Source organism: Notolepis coatsorum, assembly GCF_963971535.1.
Source record: "Notolepis coatsorum genome assembly, chromosome: 9".
NCBI lineage: Eukaryota > Metazoa > Chordata > Actinopteri > Aulopiformes > Paralepididae > Notolepis > Notolepis coatsorum.
Window position 1 is genome coordinate 689,187 of NC_140173.1, and position 20,103 is coordinate 709,289.

Below are 20,103 nucleotides of genomic sequence, written 5' to 3' on the forward strand. Positions count from 1 at the left end.
GGGGAGAGATCTACACAGCATTTGTCCTCGCCCGCTCGAGAATAGCCCCACGCAAGCAACAATCTATCCCACGTCTAGAGCTCTGCGCAGCCCTAGCCGGAGCGCACCTAGCCACGCTCATCCAACGTGAGCTCACCATACCGGTGTCTAGAACAATCCTGTGGTCAGATTCCACGACGGTACTCGCCTGGATCAAATCGGACTCATGCAAGTACAAAGTCTTCGTGGGAGTCAGAGTCACCGAGATTCAAGACTTAACCGAAGAGTTAACCGGAGAAACAGAGTGGCGCTACGTTGATACAAAACAGAACCCAGCTGACGTCATCACCCGGGGGATGCCCCTGGATGACCTCACCCGTCGCAATGTCTACAGTGACGGCCCCGCATTCCTAAGACTCCCGGAAGGACAGTGGCCCATGCCTATCCCGAGGGAAGCAAGTCCAGAGGAGGTGGAAAATAAGAAGTCTGTGTTCTGTGGATTGAGCACCGTAGCCTCCACCGACCCTAACATAGACGATTACACGTCCATAGCGAGTGCACAACAAAGAACATTCCTGCGGTACCACCCGGAGTGCAAGTCCCCCGCTGATATGTCAGCAGCTAACTACGAGGAAGCAGAATTGCTTCTACTGCAGCGAGCCCAGAGAGACTCGTTCCCCGATGAATTGGCCTGTCTACAGGGAGGAAAGCCCGTCCCATCCGACAGCAGATTAATTCATCTGGCCCCCGAGAGCGACGCTCATACCCTCATCAGAGTGGGTGGTCGCCTACGCAGAGCCCCCAATCTACCGGATGACATTAAATACCCGATCGTATTGAACAGCCGACACAAGGTCACAGAGCTGATTATAAAGAAATACGATGAGGATGTACATCACGCAGGAGCAGAAAGAGTCTTCGCGGAAATCAGACGTCGTTACTGGATCCTACAAGGAAGAGAGGCGGTACGACGCTTCCAGCGAACATGTCTAGACTGCCGCAAGTGGCGCGCGCAGCCCAGCATACCAAGGATGGCTGACCTTCCTCCATGTCGCCTCCGAATCGGTGACAAGCCATTCCACTCAACGGGTATGGACTGCTTTGGCCCGCTGCACATAAAGAAAGGAAGAGGAACCGAGAAGCGGTGGGGTATTGTATTCAAATGCATGACCACCAGAGCGATACACATCGAGCTTCTCCCGACCATGAGCACAGACTCATTCCTTATGGCCTTCCGTAGATTCACATCACGGAAAGGAAGACCGTCTACCCTATTGTCCGATCATGGGACAAACTTCAAAGGCGGCGAAAGAGAGCTGAGAGAGAGCTTCCAAGCTATGGGCCCAGAACTTAAGACCCACCTCGCTCCAGCACAGGTTGATTTCCAATTCAACCCCCCAAACGCACCCCACTTCGGTGGCACTTGGGAACGAGAAGTGCGCTCCATAAAGACAGCCCTGTACGCAGTACTTGGGGCCCAGACTGTGGCGGAAGAAGTCCTAATGACAGTCCTCACGGAGATTGAGGGAGTACTTAACTCGAAGCCCCTCGGATATGTCTCCAGTGATGTGGCGGATATCGACCCAGTTACCCCCAACACACTCCTGATGGGGCGGCTAGATCCTGCATTACCCCAGACAATGTACCGGCCTGAAGAAGCGAACGGCCGACGAATGTGGAGGTACAGCCAAGTATTAGCCGACAAGTTTTGGAGCAGTTTCCTACTGCACTACCTACCGTCTCTACAGACCCGCCAGAAGTGGGTAAAGGAGAGAGACAATTTGACAGAAGGAACAGTCGTCATGATTATTGATCAATCACTGCCCAGAGCTATGTGGCCGGCCGGCCGCGTAAGCAAAGTGATCACCGGTGCCGACGGCAAGGTCCGAGCAGCTGAAGTGCTCGTCCAGGGTCGCACTTACACCCGTCCCGTGGCGAGGCTCATAGAACTGCCTCGACTCCCAGACACAATCGATGATGACCATGACCCTATAACCCTATGACTTTGTGAAGTTGACTGACCCCTACAGCAAACCCTTATGTGTAAATAGACAACGCGATTAATCTGTCTCTGTTTAACTGATTAGGTCTGGGACCAATCAGGGGGTGGCTGTTGTGAAGGGCCAGATTAAACCGAATATATATATTTATTTATATATATATATTTAATTGTATTTGTATATTCTCTAATATTCCTTGATATCCCTTGTATATTCCTTGTACAATATGCATTGAATATCCATTCTAGCCTACTGAACATCCCATAATAGTCTCCATTCTACTATTGGTCGAGACCTTGGTGCCAGGCTGCCATACCCCTCAGACCCAGTTCAAACGTACCGCTCCACATGTACGAACAAGTCCTAGTTCCGCGTAGGAATCTGACTACCGCACCACTAATGGGACTATTTGTTCATAGTGCGTATATATACTGCGCTACTAAAGTAGGACTTCCTTTCAGTCCAGTTTCTTACCCTCCAATAGAGTCACAGACGTAAAGCCTCCCCGCGACGCCACGTGTGGGAGTAAGGCCAAGTTCGCCTACCATCGGTATTGAGACATCGTGTATATTAATATTTGAATAGTCATATTTGGCACTATATCGTCGAGTTGGACGTAGTCTATTAAGCTAATAATAGTCTGTTAATATATAGTGCTTCGTGCGGTGAGAATACTACCGTAGTCAGTACCCCATCGTTTCGGGCAGAGAACTGGCTGCTTATCCAGGGTGGTTGACCCCACGTGAAGCTGCACCCGAGGAGCCCCAGAGCCGACGAGCGAGTGGACCTGTATACCGGATTATTCTGCCGACGACAGCCCGCCTTCCCAGGCACGGATTATGCTTTGTATACTTTGATTATTCCATGGATAAAGACCCCCGACACTGCCGTGTGTTGGAACCCCCCCCCCTGGAGAGGACGCAAGGTGAGGAGACGCTCTGCAAGACGAGGTCGCTTCACGTCTCTCCTCCGTGGACCGGATGACGCCGGCCCACAAAGAGTCCACCTGCTTTCATCTGTGGTCCAAGGATCGCCGGCGCATTGAACGGCACTACAGTGGGTTCACCTGGGATACCCTTGGCCGGATGAGGCAGCCGGATTCTACCCCCCCCCCTCCTACTCCTGTCGGCTTACAAGCGACCGGATTAACCCCCCCTAGCGTATCCAGTATATAATCATTAAAGTATCATTGCTGTTATTCCTTAAACTATTCCAGGTCGTATATGTACCACCTGCGCCTTCAGAGATTGGACATTCTCTATTGATATACCGACGAATACTCTTGCCATAAAAGTGCATACTAATTCCATTCATAAATGTGATTGATTTGATTAAGTGCTTGCTCTACACACCATCGCTGTGTAGAAATAAAGACCTATTTCTAATTCGTACATTTGTGTTGGATCCGTTTCATCTACGTGACAGTGTTCATCATAATATATTTATGCCGTGTACTGGGTGGCCGAATATTAAGTACAAAGGTAGTGGTAGTAAGTATCATATCTAGTAATACAGTCAGGGAATTGTACCCCTCAGTTACAACACCCCTTCCTCAGGCTCATAGTGGACAGGACGACTTCCAGAGGGTTTGTCTCAGACTTTTATACGCTCTTAATTCAATCCACGTATAAAAATTTGTCATTGGATACAATCTGGCGTGTGGATATCCCGGAGTTGGACCCCGAGTTTGACTGGGATGATGTTTGGGCAAATGTGGCATTGTCTTCCCGCAACCCCAATCACCAGCAAATACATTTTAATTATATTCATAGGACCTATCTTACACCTAGGAAGCTATTTGCTATGGGACTGGTAACCGACTCTCGTGCACTTTGTGCTCTCAAAGGGCCGCTGGCACTTATATGCATATGTATTGGGATTGCCCACCAGTGGCCCGCTTCTGGAGGTCAATAACGGACAAACTTTCAGATTTGTGTGGCTTAACTATCCCATTCACAGCTGTTACGCTACTCCTGAACGATATAACGACACTACCCGCGTCCGTACAACTAAAAAGGGTTGTCCTAGCGGGCGTCACAGCAGCGAAGAAGCTAATAGCATTGAGATGGAAGGAGCCTGAGAAGCTCACAGTGATTAACTGGTCCCTAACACTGTTGGATGTGATTTATCTTGAGATATCCACGGCGCGGGTGATTGGGGTGGGGCAGGCTTGTATTGACCTGTGGTTTGCAACAGCTGAGAAGGTCAGGACCGCCGTGTGCGGCTGAGCGGGGTTGAGGTGCTTGTTCGGGGGAGTCCGGCGGTCTCGTGGGAGGGGGAGGAGGAAATGTCTTGTCTGTCTTGTCTTTTGTCTTGGCCTTCTTAACTTTAACTGGGGGAATTTTATTGGGGGGGAGCTATTTTGCTATTTCTTCACTGTTTGGGCACTTTTGCACGGTTCCTGTGAGTCTATGGAACACTCTGTAGGTTTTTGTTTTTCGAAAAGGTTCATTGTTTTGTATTTCTGGTCGGGTACTCAGGGGCAGCGTTTTTCTACCTCAGGATCTTAAGCCGTTTTGAGGCTGGGCTCCAACCACTGTGTGGCCTGGTGACAATTGCCACATTGTTATGCAGCTGGAAATCTCTGACATCACTGATATGCACGTTTTGAGATGACTCAGTTTGGTGAGGGTGAGGGTTGTGAGGGGAATTGGAAGAGTGCGCCAATATGAGAATTAGAGACATAAGTCTTATTGATATAGAGCCACACGGCCGGGAAACGGTACTGAATACTGGGAAAGGCCAATTGTAAGATAGTACCCCTTTAAAATTTTAAATGTTGTACTCTGTTTTTATAAATTGTTATTTCTTTTATTATTATTGTTCTGTTATCTCCCTGTGAAGTCCTGTGTATTGTTATTATGGTTATTGTATTGTGTTGTCTTGTTTTCATGTTAAGTAATAATTAAAAAAAAATTGATTAAAAAAATAAAAAATTTAGACGAATGCATCAATGGGGGAAGATATCATGTATCAGCTAGTACGATGAGTAAGAGATAAACACAACGCAGAAACTTCACGGAGCCACAGGTGACAAGGTGATTACTGGCTGATAACACGAGAATCCAACAGACTGGACCATCTACATCCCCATAAGCAGAGAAGATAGTTAGTTAAAGGTAGAATCTGCATGTTTACAGTTTTTGTATTTGTCTGTTGTGTGGGTTGGATTTCAGTGGATATAGGGGAGGGGTTGCTACTGCTGGCCACACCTCAGGCTCTACCAAGAGAGGTCTGGAGAAATGCACAGTATAATAAAAAAGTAAACAAAGCACAATACCAAGCAGGGATCTTTTGACTGTTTGATAACATTACAGATTCTACCTTTAATGACATTATTTGACAATTCAAAGCAGCAGAAATTGTACATTATATTTGTGAACAATTTACTTGTATTAATTTTACTCTGCTAGGGATGATAGACAGAGATACAATCTCAATCATGCACTCAATGTATGACAGGTTGCTGAAATCCTGTATAATTTATTACGACCAGTCAGTTAAATATTGTATAACCTAGGAAGTCCAGCCGCAAATGACCTGCAACGGTTGTGATTGGAGGATCAAGAAAAGAGTGCCAGGGTTTGAGATCAGGTCAGTTAAATGTTCGGCAGTGGCTTGGAGCTGTTGTAATGAAGTTGCACAGCACATGGACCCTGCTGCAGCCTGCTGTAATCACACAGGCATCTCTGGGACCCAGCCCACAGCAGAGCTGGTGTCAGCAGAGGGACAGACCCCCACCGCTGGGGGCCGATACACACTGAGCTTCCCATCCAAGGTCCCAGTCAGCAGCTACAGAGAGAGAGAGAGAGAGAGAGAGAGAGAGAGAGAGAGAGAGAGAGAGAGAGAGAGAGAGAGAGAGAGAGAGAAGAAATGGGGGGAGAGGGGAAATGACGATGACTTCATGGTTGGTTTCTCACTCACGTCAAAATGTGGGTGATTGTACCCAGGAAGAGTATCACCTCTTTGGTTTCCATTATCTTTGAAAGTGTCAGAGTAGTACAGTGCAGTGTTCTCCTTCTAATTGGGAGACAAGAGTTGAATTATATGACGAATGCACCGGGGATCCTGGTCCCAAGTCCATAAGGTGTTACTTTAAAAGATTCTACGTTTTCCATATTTTGTCATATATATCACCAAAACATTAGGGTGCCTGGCCTGAAGGAAGTTATAAAACTGTGTTTAATCACAAGCGTAACTGAGGGATTTAACCAGTGTTCTTGTCATGGTGAGTCCATTGTTTACAGATTAATGAGGCAACTGCTCCATAAACCCCTCCCTTCCCCACCTCACGCACACACACTCACACACACACACGCACGCACGCACTCCTCTGCTGTATTTCTAAGTGAGGAGGGATAATTATTTCCGTCACTCTCATCATCAAGAAGCCCGGCCTCGACCCAGATGAGTTAAATAACTACCGTCCGATCTCCAACCTTCCTTTCCTTAGTAAAATCTTGGAAAGAACTCCAACTATACATGTCCAACCATGAGCTCTATGAGCCTTTTCAATCCGGCTTCAGAACGCAACACAGCACAGAGACCGCCCTCATCAAAATCACCAACGACCTCCTCCTTGCAGCTGACTCTGGCCACATCAGCATCCTCATCCTCCTGGACCTTTCTGCAGCCTTCGACACAGTCTCCCATTCCATCCTCCTCAACCGCCTATCCAATAACCTCGGAATCACTGGCTCAGCACTCTCCTGGTTCCAATCCTACCTCACCACCCGGACACAGTTTATCACCATCGGCGATACCAGTTCCACCCCGGCCCCAGTCAACCAAGGCGTCCCCCAAGGCTCTGTATTTGGCCCAATTCTGTTCACCATTTACATGCTCCCCCTCGGTCAGATCATCCGCCGCCATGGCCTCAGCTTCCACTCCTATGCTGACGACACACAACTCTACCTCTCCACCAAACCTTCCACCCATCTCCCCCACACTCCCTTATCAACTGCCTTCACGAAATAAAAACCTGGATGTCATCTAATCTTCTCAAACTCAACAACAATAAAACTGAGCTCATGGTTGTGGCACCCAAGGCCCTGCTCCGGAAGGTTGGGGATCTCACCCTCAACATAGATGGCTGCTCCATCTGCCCATCCCCAAAGGTCCGCAACCTGGGCGTTATCCTGGACTCCACCCTTTCCTACCAAGCCCATGTCAGTTCCATCACCAAATCTGCCTTCTTCCACCTCAGAAACATATCCAGACTCCGACCATCACTTTCAGACTCTACAGCTGAGACCCTCATCCATGCCTTTTTAACCTCCCGTCTGGACTACTGCAACGGGGTCCTGTCCGGGGTCCCAAGCAAAACCCTGGACAGGCTCCAGTATGTTAAAAATTCAGCTGCCAGGGTTCTAACCTGCATCAAACCCTGGCAGCACATCACCCCCACCCTCATCCACCTCCACTGGCTCCCCATCAAATCCTGCATCACCTACAAAACCCTCCTGCTCACCTACAAATCCCTTCACGCTCTGGCACCTCAGTACCTCACTGACCTCCTCCACCCCTACACTCAGTCACGGTCCCTACGATCCACGGACACTGGTCAGCTCTCCATCCCCCGAACCAGACTGCGGACCTTCGGGGACAGAGCTTTCAGTGTGGCAGCAGCTCCCACCCTCCCGCAGAACTCCGCACCGCCCCAACTCTGGACTCGTTAAAAAAACTGCTCAAAACCCACCTCTTCAACTTGGTCTTTAACCCCTAATCTCTCACTTTATATGTATATCTGTCTGTTACTTTGTTATTCCCCCCCCTATGTAAAGCGACCTTGGGTCCCTTGAAAGGCGCTATATAAAATGAAGTTATTATTATTATTATTATTATTTCATCTGTCCCCGATCAGCCAGTTGAGCAGAGCAGGGCGAGGAGGCATTACTTCAGTACTCTGGCAGCCAATCAGAGCAGGGCGAGGAGGCATTACTTCAGTACTCTGGCAGCCAATCAGCAGCAGAGCAGGGGCGAGGAGGCATTACTTCAGTACTCTGGCAGCCAATCAGCAGAGCAGGGCGAGGAGGCATTACTTCAGTACTCTGGCAGCCAATCAGCAGAGCAGGGCGAGGAGGCATTACTTCAGTACTCTGGCAGCCAATCAGGGCGAGGAGGCATTACTTCAGTACTCTGGCAGCCAATCAGAGCAGGGCGAGGAGGCATTACTTCAGTACTCTGGCAGCCAATCAGCAGAGCAGGGCGAGGAGGCATTACTTCAGTACTCTGGCAGCCAATCAGGGCGAGGAGGCATTACTTCAGTACTCTGGCAGCCAATCAGCAGCAACAGGAATGGGACCCCTTCCATTCAGGGTTCAGAGTAAGAATCAAGGCTAGACATTCATGACTGCTGCTGTGGGCTATGACATGGAAGACATACATTGATGATATGCTATGAATATCAGGGGGAAAAAACACAAAAGAAATGTGAATTTCCCCAAGGGGATTAATAAAGGAACACTTGACTTGATTAATGACAAGAGAATGGGATCCACCTTCACAAAGAAGCCTGAAAGAGAGACCATCCTACACTACAGAGTTACACATTCATTAATCAGGGCTGTATTTATTTTGGTTGCAGATCCATCATAGATCATTGGAATGGACCATCATAGATCTTCCTGTTCCCAATACAAAACGCTTGATGTAGAAAGTAACAACGTTAGCAGACATCCACTCAATAATGTATAATAAAGATGATAATCTAGTAGTCAGTCTGTCTATCTGTCTGCTAACCTTTTATCATTCAATGCGCTGGGCATCTCTCATACAGCAAAACCACCTAGGACTTATCCATGGAAAAATTTTGCGCGCATCCCCCGGATCCAGGAGCATGTAAATGCCTTTGCTCGGAAATGTGCACACATTGGCTAAACTGGGATTGACTTAATCCCCCCTAGATACCCTCAGCAGCTCCTCTCCTATAGCCACAGAGAGAGAGAGAGAGAGAGAGAGAGAGAGAGAGAGAGAGAGAGAGAGAGAGAGAGAGAGAGAGAGAGAGAGAGAGAGAGAGAGAGAGAGAGAGAGAGAGAGAGAGAGAGAGAGAGAGAGAGAGAGAGAGAGACGTTTCCCAGCTGTGAGTGGAAGGCAAGGACAGCAGAGGTTATATAAACAGAAGGGCAGCCAGGTAAGTGCACACACAGGCAGACATACATAGACAGATGCAGACACACAGAGAGAAAGCCAAGGATACGTGAGAACCTGTCTCCGCTACCTCCTGAGGTTCAATGTGGGCAATCGGGGATAGTTTCACGTGAGCTCTTTTAAAATCTCCCACCAGCTTATTATTATTATTTTTACTAATGCTTCTACCTTCCTCGGGGGAGTCCTCTTTCAGTGCGTGACCTCTGACCCTCTGAACTTAATCAGCTCAAAGCAAAGCCGCTCCTTGACCTGCTGAAAGAGCTCCTTAAAACCTCTGGAGAGGTCATAGGGCAGCTCCATTAGCACACCATTGTCTTTCTTGCCGTTGCCCAAAGTCATTAGACTGTGTAATCGTCCCTGTCATTATACTCCGGCCCTCTCATGCCACATAAATACATTGGTCAGTTGGAGCAATTGGGTGGGCGCTGAACCTCGTTTCCGGATGAGGGGGGAGGGAGGGGGGGTGTATGACGTTAGATACGTGTAGCAAAGCAAGACGTGTTTGTGATCCTTCACATTCCATCTCTTCAAGCCACGTTCACAGGGGCTAAAGCAACATGCAAGGCGGTTATGAGTGGAAGATGTGGCTGACCTCCGGGGGTCGGAGGTCAAAGGTTGCCGGTGAGCAGATACAGTGTAGACTTGTAGTGAGGAGCCACGCTGGGCCGTCACAACATCTGAGCGAGATGGGTGTCCCCGTAAACATCCCATTTCTAAGAAACTCGTGTTTATGAGTCACTAGCAGCATTCTTTTTGGTTTCAGGGCTTGGTTGTTTTGTAATGTCATCAATTCATTAAACAATACACTTGCTGGCTATTAATTAACAAACTATCTTCAAAAGGTTATTCCCTATTGACAGGGTTTTCCCTCATATAATGCCAAAATGAATAAACAATAACAGAATGTATGGTATTAGTTAAATGTCATTCTCTGCCTGAATCTTCTCTGACCCAAAAGCTATTTATTTTCTGTGTTTGGTAAACGGCTTGCCCGAAAAAGATTTCAGGGAAGTCCTGAACCATCAATCAGAATTCCATTTTGCAATGAGCGTCACAAGCATTATGTAATGCAAGAGTTATATTCTGGCTTATTGGCCCGACGCTATGGAGGAAAGAGGCACAAATCAATAGTTCAAAGAGGGAAGAAAGACAATGATTAAGTTTGCAGCATGGGTTCGATTCTTTTTTTAGTGTTGAACATCGAGATAAGTTATTGGCATTCTAAGATGATAGTAAATGTCCAACTGCGCAAACACTCAGCCTCTGCTTGACTGAGACACACGGGCCGTCTGCGAGGACAATTTAGAGAGCACCAATGAAGGAGAGGTGAAGTGGAAATGTATCTGCCTGTCGCTAGGGGTGATGGACAAATGTGATCCAAGCGGATCTATTTGAGCTTCTATTATCTTAATTGACTTATCTCGAGCCCTGCCCTCTTTCTTGGTAAATTATACAGCCGTGTTGTGGATATACTGAAGCACCTGAAAAAGTTGCGTTCCATTAAATTCTCAGACACCCGTCTCCCTTTAATTATTTTCTTGGCACAGTAAATTGCTATGATTATATAAGTATAGCGGCTACAGTCTCAACGCTACTGTCTTGTGCGCTATTCAAAACTGTAGACTACACTACAAAATAATGAAGGTAGTTCCAATCTAAAAATATATAGATTAGATTCAAATTAAAATGTAATGTAATATACAGCACAATGAAAAGAGGTTTGGCATCCAACCAGAGTGCAAATGTAACAGTAAAGTGCAACAGCAATATACAATGTACAGGTGATTAAACTGGGCACAAAACATAAAAATGTGTACTACTGAGTGTAGTGCTAATCAGATGTATGTACAGAGTTGTAGTATAATATGTACAGTGATACAGGTATAAAGAGAGTATAGTAGTAGTCATACTGGCCAGCAGCGTAACTAGTAAGAGTAGGATATGTACAGATATAGATATAGTAAAGGACTATGTACAGACAGGTGTGGATATATATATATATATATATATATATATATATATATATATATATATATATATATATATATATATATATATATATATATATATATATATATATATATATATATATATATATTAGTGATGTCAATAGATTCAAAAGAATTAACTAATTAATCTCACAATTTTCTGTAATTAATCTAGATAAGAAATAGCATTTTTCTACATAAGACCGAAGCTTGTAACAGATATTTACTTGAGTAAAATCATGGAATTAATGTAAAATCAACACAAAGAAAGTATATTTAGATTCAAAGACTATTTTAATAGTCTTTTAATACAGTTTCTCTCCTGTGAAATACAAATGTTCAACAAAACCATCAACATTGACTCAGCTAGACCTCTTTCTTATATCCGTGGCGCTAAGATTGAAGATTTTTCACTCCATAGATTAATCTAGATTAATTTATTTTAATGCTTTAATAAATTTAAATTAATCTCCAGAGTTAAAGCATTAATTTTGACAGCCCTAATATATATGTGGTGAGAATAAATATATATGGTATATACAGCATTATTCTACATGCTATCATACAGAGCTATGGGTTATATACAGGTTTCTAAATAAGTATATAGCGGGGTTATATGCAGGTATATTCATACATACAGAATATTTGCGCAAATATTTTTTTGCCTCAACCTTCAGTCTAAAGTTCACCTGTTCAACGTTTTTTGTTGCATTGCCTTATTGACCACGGGTGTAAAATGCTTCAAAGGGGGAAACCTGAATGTCTGATTCTTTTGTCGGCCCTTCTCACACACTGTTCATCCATTTAGTCTCTGACAGTCTGCAGAGGTAAGATCCCATTTATAAAGGTCCCAGACAGGCCCATCTGGGTGAATGGAACAAGAGGCACAGGAATGTAGATACCATCAGGTTCATAGCATTCCCTGCTCCAAGAGTTGTGCTTGGAATGAATATCGGAAAACTCTGCAGGGCACACACCAAAAAAACTGAAAGCAAGAAAGAAAATAATTATAGGCAGTGTTGTTCAGCAAGATCCAATGCCCAACTTCCCAGAGTGTGAATCCTGTGGACTTAACCCTTTCACTACCACACTACAAACTCAGGAGCCCGCTTCAACAAGTGTGCTTTGGCAGAGCTGCTCTAATAGTTAGAACAACTGTTCTGTAAAGTAATTAAGAACTGTTCTATACAGTAATTTAGAACTGGACTTCGTAAAGAAACTCAAAGTATTAAAGGCAGTGCTCTGTTCTGTAAAGTAATTATAATACTGTATAAAACATCTAGGACTGAACTTTGTAAAGAAACTCAAAGTAAGAAGGAGCTACCCTGTTGTTCGGACTGTTCCATAAAGTAAATTAGAACGGACCTTTGTAAAGAAACTCAAAGTGAGTTGAGCTGCTCTGCAGTTCTGTAAAGTAACTCAGAACCATATCCTGTAAAGTAACTCAAGAGTCTCAGGAGCCCGCTTCAACCAGATTATTGTATTGTAAATTAGGGTTATTTTATTTCTTACTGCACTTTTTTTACTGTCTATTCTATTTTTATTATTTTTATTACTGCCTATTTTAAAACTGAATCAAACCGTAAACAGAGAGGCATATTGAGATGTTAGATCCTAATATGAAAAACTGTGATTTGCCTTACCTTGCAGTTGCTGCAATCTTTTTTTAAGATAAGATAAGATGATCCTTTATTGATCCCCTTGGGGAAATTCAGGTGTCAAAGCAGCATGGGGGGGGGGGGGGATACAGGGTGGGGGATGCATAGCTTCACAGTCCTACAGTCCAGTATCTATATACACTATAGTATACACTTAAGGTATAGATACAAATACAATATAATAATATAAAAAGTACAAACACAAGATAGTCCAGTGATGAGAGTCCAGTGATATGAGTCTCTAGTGCAAAAATACAAGATAGTCAGTACAGTGATGTGAGTCTCTAGTTCTCAAGTCCCGAGTTCTGACAGTAATAGTTCTGGCAGCAGAGCCAGCCGTCCGAGCCCTTTGTTGTAGAGCCTGATGGCTGCCGGTGTAAACGACCGGCCCAGACGGTTTGTGGTGTGTCGGGGGGGGATGAGTCTTAGGCTGAACGTGCTCTTCATTCTGGCTAGCTTTTTCCTCATCCTCCTCTCAGCCACCACCTCTAGGTTATCCAGCTCACCACCCACTATTGAGCTAGCCTTCTTCACCAGCTTGTTCAGCTTGCTGGAGTCCCTTGAGCACACCACAGCTAAAAAGAGGACGTTGGCTACAACCGACTGGTAGAAAGATAGCAGCAGTCGGTTGCACACGTCGAGTCTCCTCAGGAAGAACAGCCTACTCTGTCCCTTCCTGTAGAGGGCCTCAGTGTTGGCCCGCCAGTCCAGTCCAACTCCAAGGAACTTGTAGGACTCCACCATCTCTACCTCCTCCCCTCCGAGGATTATGGGAGAAGGGGCACCCTTCCTGCCTCTCCGATAGTCCACCACCAGCTCCTTTGTCTTGCTGACGTTGAGTTGGAGCTGGTTACTCTCCGACCACCCTACGAAGCTCTCCACCAGAGCCCTGTATTCAGCCTCATCGTCATCTACAATGTAGCTGACGATGAAGGAGTCATCAGAGAACTTCTGCAGGTGGCACGTTCTTGTGTTGTAGTGGAAGTCGAGGGTGTAGAGGGTAAACAAAAAGGGTGACAGCACGGTACCCTGGGGAGCGCCGGTGTTGCTCACCAGCACCTCTGATTGGCTGCCCTGAAGTCTCACGTACTGAGGTCTGCTGGTGAGGTAATCGGTGATCCAGGCCACCATTCCCCGGTCCAGCTGCATCCCAGTGAGCTTCTCCTCTAGCCACAGTGGCTGGATGGTGTTAAATGCCCTGGAGAAGTCGAAGAACATGATCCTCACTGAGCTGCGTGGCCTCTCCAGGTGTGTATAGGCCCTGTGGAGCATGTAGGTGATGGCGTCCTCCACACCAATGGTTGCCTGGTAAGCAAACTGCAGGGGGTCTAGGGAGTCACTCACCAGGGGCTTGAGGTGCTGCAGGACCAGCCACTCAAAGGTCTTCATGACGTGTGATGTCAGAGCGACCAGCCTGTAGTCATTGAGGGCACTTGGGCACCCCTTTTTGGGCACCGGGACAATGCAGGAGGTTTTCCATAGCTGGTGCATCCTCTCCAGCCTCAGGGAGAGGTTGAAAAGGTGCTGAAAAGGTGCTGGAATGGTGCCGCCAGTTGTCCAGCGCACACCTTGAGCACCGGGTTGGTGTTGTCAGGTCCTTTATGCTTGTTTTATGTCTGCACTTAATGTGCTCATTTTGTGTCTGTCTTTTTTTTTCTGCTGTGAAGCACTTTGAGCTGCAATTCTTGTATGAAAGGTGTTATACAAATAACGTTGTATTATTATTATTATTACAACGGGCTAACCCTGTCACTACCACACTACAGGTTAACCCTTTCACTACAACACTACAAACGGTTAACACTTTCACTACCACACTACAGAAGGTTAACCGTTCACTACTGTGAAAGGTTAACCTTCTGTAGTGTGGTAGTGAAAGGGTTAAAGGGGAATCCCACCCATTTCAAGAATTCACATTATGTTCCTCCCCGTACCCCAGGACAGTTTAGTCAGTATTTGTGAAAACGCACCATTCTCTCCTAAAGCTAGAAATCATAGAGAACCCTTCAAATCAATGACGTCACTGAGATGTAAAGTCTGGGGCTGCTGCTTAGACAATCAAATGGGGGATATAACTTTATGAGCTCTAACACCCAAATTAGGTTTTAATCATAAATTCAGAGCACTATTCACTGTCTATGGAGCGGCCTCTGACTTTACATCCCAGTGACATCACTGATTGGAGGCTTCTCTCTCTGATTTCTGATTCTGCATTAGGAGAGAGTGTGTTCACGAATACTGACTGAACTGTCCGGGGTACAGGAGGAATATGTGTGAATTCTTAAACTCTTAACGTGCAACAGCCCTCTTGAGGACGGTTTGCCCACGGGCACGATGCGCCACTTTGCCGACCTCTAGCGGCTTGGGTGTGCATTTTTTTTACTACAATATATATAATTAAAGCCCTATTTGTTGCCTATCGATTGCCGTTTCAGGTGACGCAAAGTATGTGAGGCGTGCGCCAAAGTACACGGCAGACTTAAACTTTTTTCGAATACCACCCCCGACTCCCGAGGCTCTAGCTTCATCAATCATTTGGCGATCTCGAAGATTATTGGACAGGGCTGTAAACAATGAGTGTGGCTTTCCAATGATACCCGACGTGGGGGATGAGCGAATCAGGAATCTAGGTGAAAAGTCACAAGCGAAAACAAAAAGAGAAAAAAACGGGGAATGCATTGGAGTCAATGAGAAAACTGAAACCTGCAGAGCTTCTTTTTTTTTTTAGTTTACCAAAATCGCTCCTAATCACTCATTTCTGAACAGATTTTTATGAAATTTGGACATGTACTATATAAGACTTATTCCAGCTCATACCAATTTCTTTTGGATATACTACTTCTGGATATTGCAACTACTACAGAAAAATGTGAGTAACAAGTTTTTCTACAACTCAAGTTCAGACCTTACTCTATTTCATTAGCACTCCCTTATTGTATCAGAAACTTCAGAATGTTATCTTTTAAAAGAGACCAGGCTCATGCATGTGCTATAAGTATACAGTATAGTATTTTGGTTGCAAAGAAAGTATGCAGTCCTCAAAAACGAAAACTAAAATGGCCACTTTGGGGGGCGCCTGTTAAGAGGTAAAAATCGGTGCATTCCCCTTTAATGGGTAGAGGATAACACCTGTATATACAGCTGTATATAATGATGCTTCATCTGTTTGATCGTCAAAAAAACATAGCAACTGTTCAAAAGGTTGGGTGCAGCAGGGACCACATGCCGGGGTCCTTTAGGAGGTTCCAGGGGGCGCCCTATCAAGGTGAGTAATAGTTTAGTTTCACTACTATTTCCTTCAACAGAAGTTAAAGGTGCTGTAAGTTGTATTTCTTTGTTGAAATAAGTGGTATACAGTACATGTTAAAATAATAGCTCTTCCGACAGCCATCACTGATATAGATTGTCTGGTCAATAACATGGGTCTCCCAGTCCTTCCACTCTGCAATAAACAGAATATTTATTTCCTGGTATCCCATTCCCACTTTATACAATCAGGAGAGAGAACTCCACACAATGGTCTGGCAAAATAAGAAATAAAAACGAATTTTAAGGAAATATGTAAGTAAAATATTCTGCCAGAGCAGTAAGAAAGCTGGCTTGGCAAGCTTTCTTGAAATAAGTAAAAAAAGAAAAAAAAAAAAAAAAAAAAATATATATATATATATATATATATATATATATATATATATATATATATATATATCCTGATTGGATAAAGTGGGAATGGGATAACAGAACATTTATTTTCTGTTTACTGCAGAGCAGAGACCCATGTTACTGACCAAACACTTTAACACTTATTTTAACAAAGAAATATTCTGATGATCGGTTTCACTCTCTCTACTGTTTTCTCCCCACCTCCACCATAGACACATTTACAACATACAATTATCCTAACTGACCTATCTCAAACCCGCCCCTCTTTTTTTGATCCTCCAATCACAACTGTTGCTTCCCTCGGACAAACAGGGTTTGATATCGGTCAATTAAATCATACAATGTAATGACAAGAAGCTTTTGAGGTGTGAGTTGCCGGGGACAGAATCCTATCAAATGTGTCCATGGTCTAATGGGTATAGTATTTGGGATTTTGTTGACACAAACACGTTTTGGACCCCCTGCGCCTTAGTGTTTACAACAAGATGCAATTTCCATCTATTATTAGACACAAGCTATTTAAATACTCTTACGTGTGTGTTTCTGTATAAATGTGTTATTTAAATTTTTTTTCTGTCTCCCCCCCATGTGGGGGTCTGTTATTGTAGCCTAGACGTTAGTGGTCTAGGGGTGTGTGTGTTGTCCTTCAGGACTGACCCATGTTGATTAAAAAGATATGTCATCATTAATTTGTATTGTCCTGAAGTACTGTGTGCAAAAAGAAAAAAGAAAACTCAATAAAGTATAAGTCATAAAAAAAAGAAAATAATGTGTTACACTAACTGCACCGCGGGACACGTATACACAGCTGAGTAATTCTCATCTTGCGCCAAATTTGAAGACCAGACCAAAAAAAACATACACTTTCATTCTAAATTATAGGCTTGGCTGCTTTGCTTTGGTGTTCAGGAAAACATAGGTAATCTATCACCACCATTAACTAACCACAAAGTATTTTAATGAGAGAGGCTCACGGAGCTCAACCGAGGAAGGCTGGGATACCCCACGTGTGGAAAAGCTCAATTCTAGCTCTTTTAGGTCTACGTTTTCTTTTTCATTAAATATTATTATTATTATAATTTTTTATTCTACCTTGGAATTGTAGAAGAAGATAGGTTTCCATGACCAGTAGCCATTGGTGCATCATCAGATTAGGTCACAAAAACAAACAAACAACAACAACAACAACAACAACAACAACAACAACAACAACAACAACAACAACAACAACAGTGACTTTTACAGTCAACTCTTTAGGCTATGTTCAGACTGCAGGGAAAAGTGGCCCAAATCTGATTTTATTTTGCTCACTGTATGTGACTGAGATCTGTTGTGTGAACAGCACAAATCACATGGATTCAGTGTTTTTTGCAATGCATCATATCGGAATTCATGCGTCTTTCACGTCACTCTAGATCGGCATTCATCACAATCCTGCGCTGGTGGGAGTCACTCAGTGAATACAAACATGCAGGCACATGTATAGATATACCTCAAAGGGTGCTGAGCACCTGCCGTTTGCCTCCTAGAGAGAAAGTGAGAACGTTTTGTTTATTTTTTATTATTGCGATTATTATTATTTTGTATAAATAAATACATTCCTGTTTGCGCACAGCCTGCTCTGCCGAACAGATATATTGATTGAATCAAAATATCAGGTTGGGAGATTGGTGCTCCGAAACCAGGGCGATACACTCTACAATCCCTCCCCCCTGGTCTCCTGCTATTGTGAATGTGAAAGCATATTGCGCGCATATATAGCATCATATATAGCATCATATGTAGCATCATATGTAGCATCATAGCATCGTATGTAGCATCGTATGTATCATCGTATGTAGCATGTAGCATCATAGGCACTCGGCAGTCAACGTGAGTCAGTCATGAGTTACTTTACTCATGTGATGAGTTACTTTGAGGCAGACATTGTGGCCAATTGGTACTGAAGTGCTTTAGGAATTATTTGCAAGTACTTTAAGGTCTATCTATGCTTGAACTAGAGAGTAAATAGTAACTAGTAACAAAGAGTAACTAGTAACAAAGGACGGAGAAGGAGCACCAGGAAGCAGCAGAGAGTAAATAGTAACTAGTAACACAGAGTTAATGGCACTTTTCCACTGCATAGTACCTACTCGACTCGACTCTACTCTACTCGCTTTTGGTACCTGGTACTTCGTTCCTTTTCCACTGCAGGTACTACTCAGTTTGTCTCCGTGTGGGGAGGCGGGGCCGCTGGTGCACAGCATGAAAGCTCCGTGAGCATAGCTATGTCCGCGCAAGCCAGAGTTTAACACAGTTTCAATCAATCAATAACAACACCTCTCATTGTGTCTATTCTACAAGCTTTAACGTTACCTCTCGTGTCTATCTGCTGACGTTAACGTTAGCATTAGCATTAGGCTAACAACAAGCTGTAACGTTACCAGTCTTGCGTCTATCTGCTAACGTTAGCATTAGGCTAACAACAAGCTGTAACGTTACCAGTCTCGCGTCTATCTGCTAACGTTAGCATTAGGTAATAATAACCGGTTTAAAATGGATGGTGATTACCTCACGTTGTGTCTATTCTACTAGCATTAACATTACTAGTACAAACAACCAATAGCGAGTTATATTGATCATGCTATGTTCGCTAGCCATGCTAAAACGCAAGCAAATTAGCACCCAAGCTAACAACCAGCTTAACAAATCAGCGATTTTTTGTGACACTAAACTCTCCGCTCTGTGGTAAATTGGGTTGATGTCGGTTTTGTTTCATCAATAAATGAGGCAGAATACACAGTGAATCTATCCTTTTTTGTTTATTGCACTTGTTCCTGCTGCAAACAAATAATGAATGAAATGAATCCTATGCGAAACATTAAAGATGGCGGCTTTCCGTTTTTGTGCAGAAGCTCCAACGAGTGACGCGTCTCTCTTCTGACCAATCAGTGGTCTGCAGTGTTTCACATGTACCCATGTACATGTCAAAATACTTCCCAAAGGTCAGTGAATTCCACGATCACAACACCAGAGGGAGCTCCACAAATCATGTTAAACCCAGATTCGGCTCAAACAAGGGACTAAACACGTTTCGCAATTATGCCACATCAATGTGGAACGCACTACCCAAAGCTGTAAAGGAATGTGAATCACTACCCACTTTCAAAAACACTCTCAAAAAACACCTACGGGAGACTGCAATTCGAAACTGGCCCCTGTAAATGTCCTAACACAACCCCCTCCAATGTACAGTAAAAATGACCAAGTATGGTCTTGTCAATATTCCAATGTACAGTGTTGCTTGTACAGTTGTACAGTGTCCCCCACCCACCCCTCCTACCCAACCCCCCCCCCCCCACTCCTACCCAACCTCCTCCAATGTACAGTACCCCCCCCACCTACCCAACCTCCTCCAATGTACAGTTTCTACGTCAAATGTATATACTTCTTTTCTGGACTCTTTTCGTATCACAAACAGTACTGTATTTGCAAATCTGGTATATCATAAATGTATAGATGTAGCAGTACTGTCTATCTGTATGTCATATATGTTACGATGAATTGAAAATGGGGGACCCTGATGTAAACAAGACGAAAGTCTTTCTCTGGTCTGCATCCCCTTAACAATTGTATGTATTGAGCTGTACTGTACCCATTCTGCAATCTGTTAATAAAGTTTTCAATCAA

At 44.3% G+C, this 20,103-nt stretch overlaps 1 protein-coding gene across 1 annotated transcript in view; it reads right to left on the reverse strand.

The window, feature by feature from the left end:
- The window catches only part of wdr27 (WD repeat domain 27), a gene marked incomplete at both ends in the record, with an annotated part of 316,569 nt that overhangs the window by 21,155 nt on the left and 275,311 nt on the right, over nt 1–20,103 (reverse strand). The window contains one exon of the mRNA XM_084321236.1: nt 5,661–5,771. Within this exon, the coding sequence (XP_084177362.1) occupies nt 5,661–5,771 (111 nt within the window). The remainder of the gene's footprint in view (nt 1–5,660; nt 5,772–20,103) is intronic.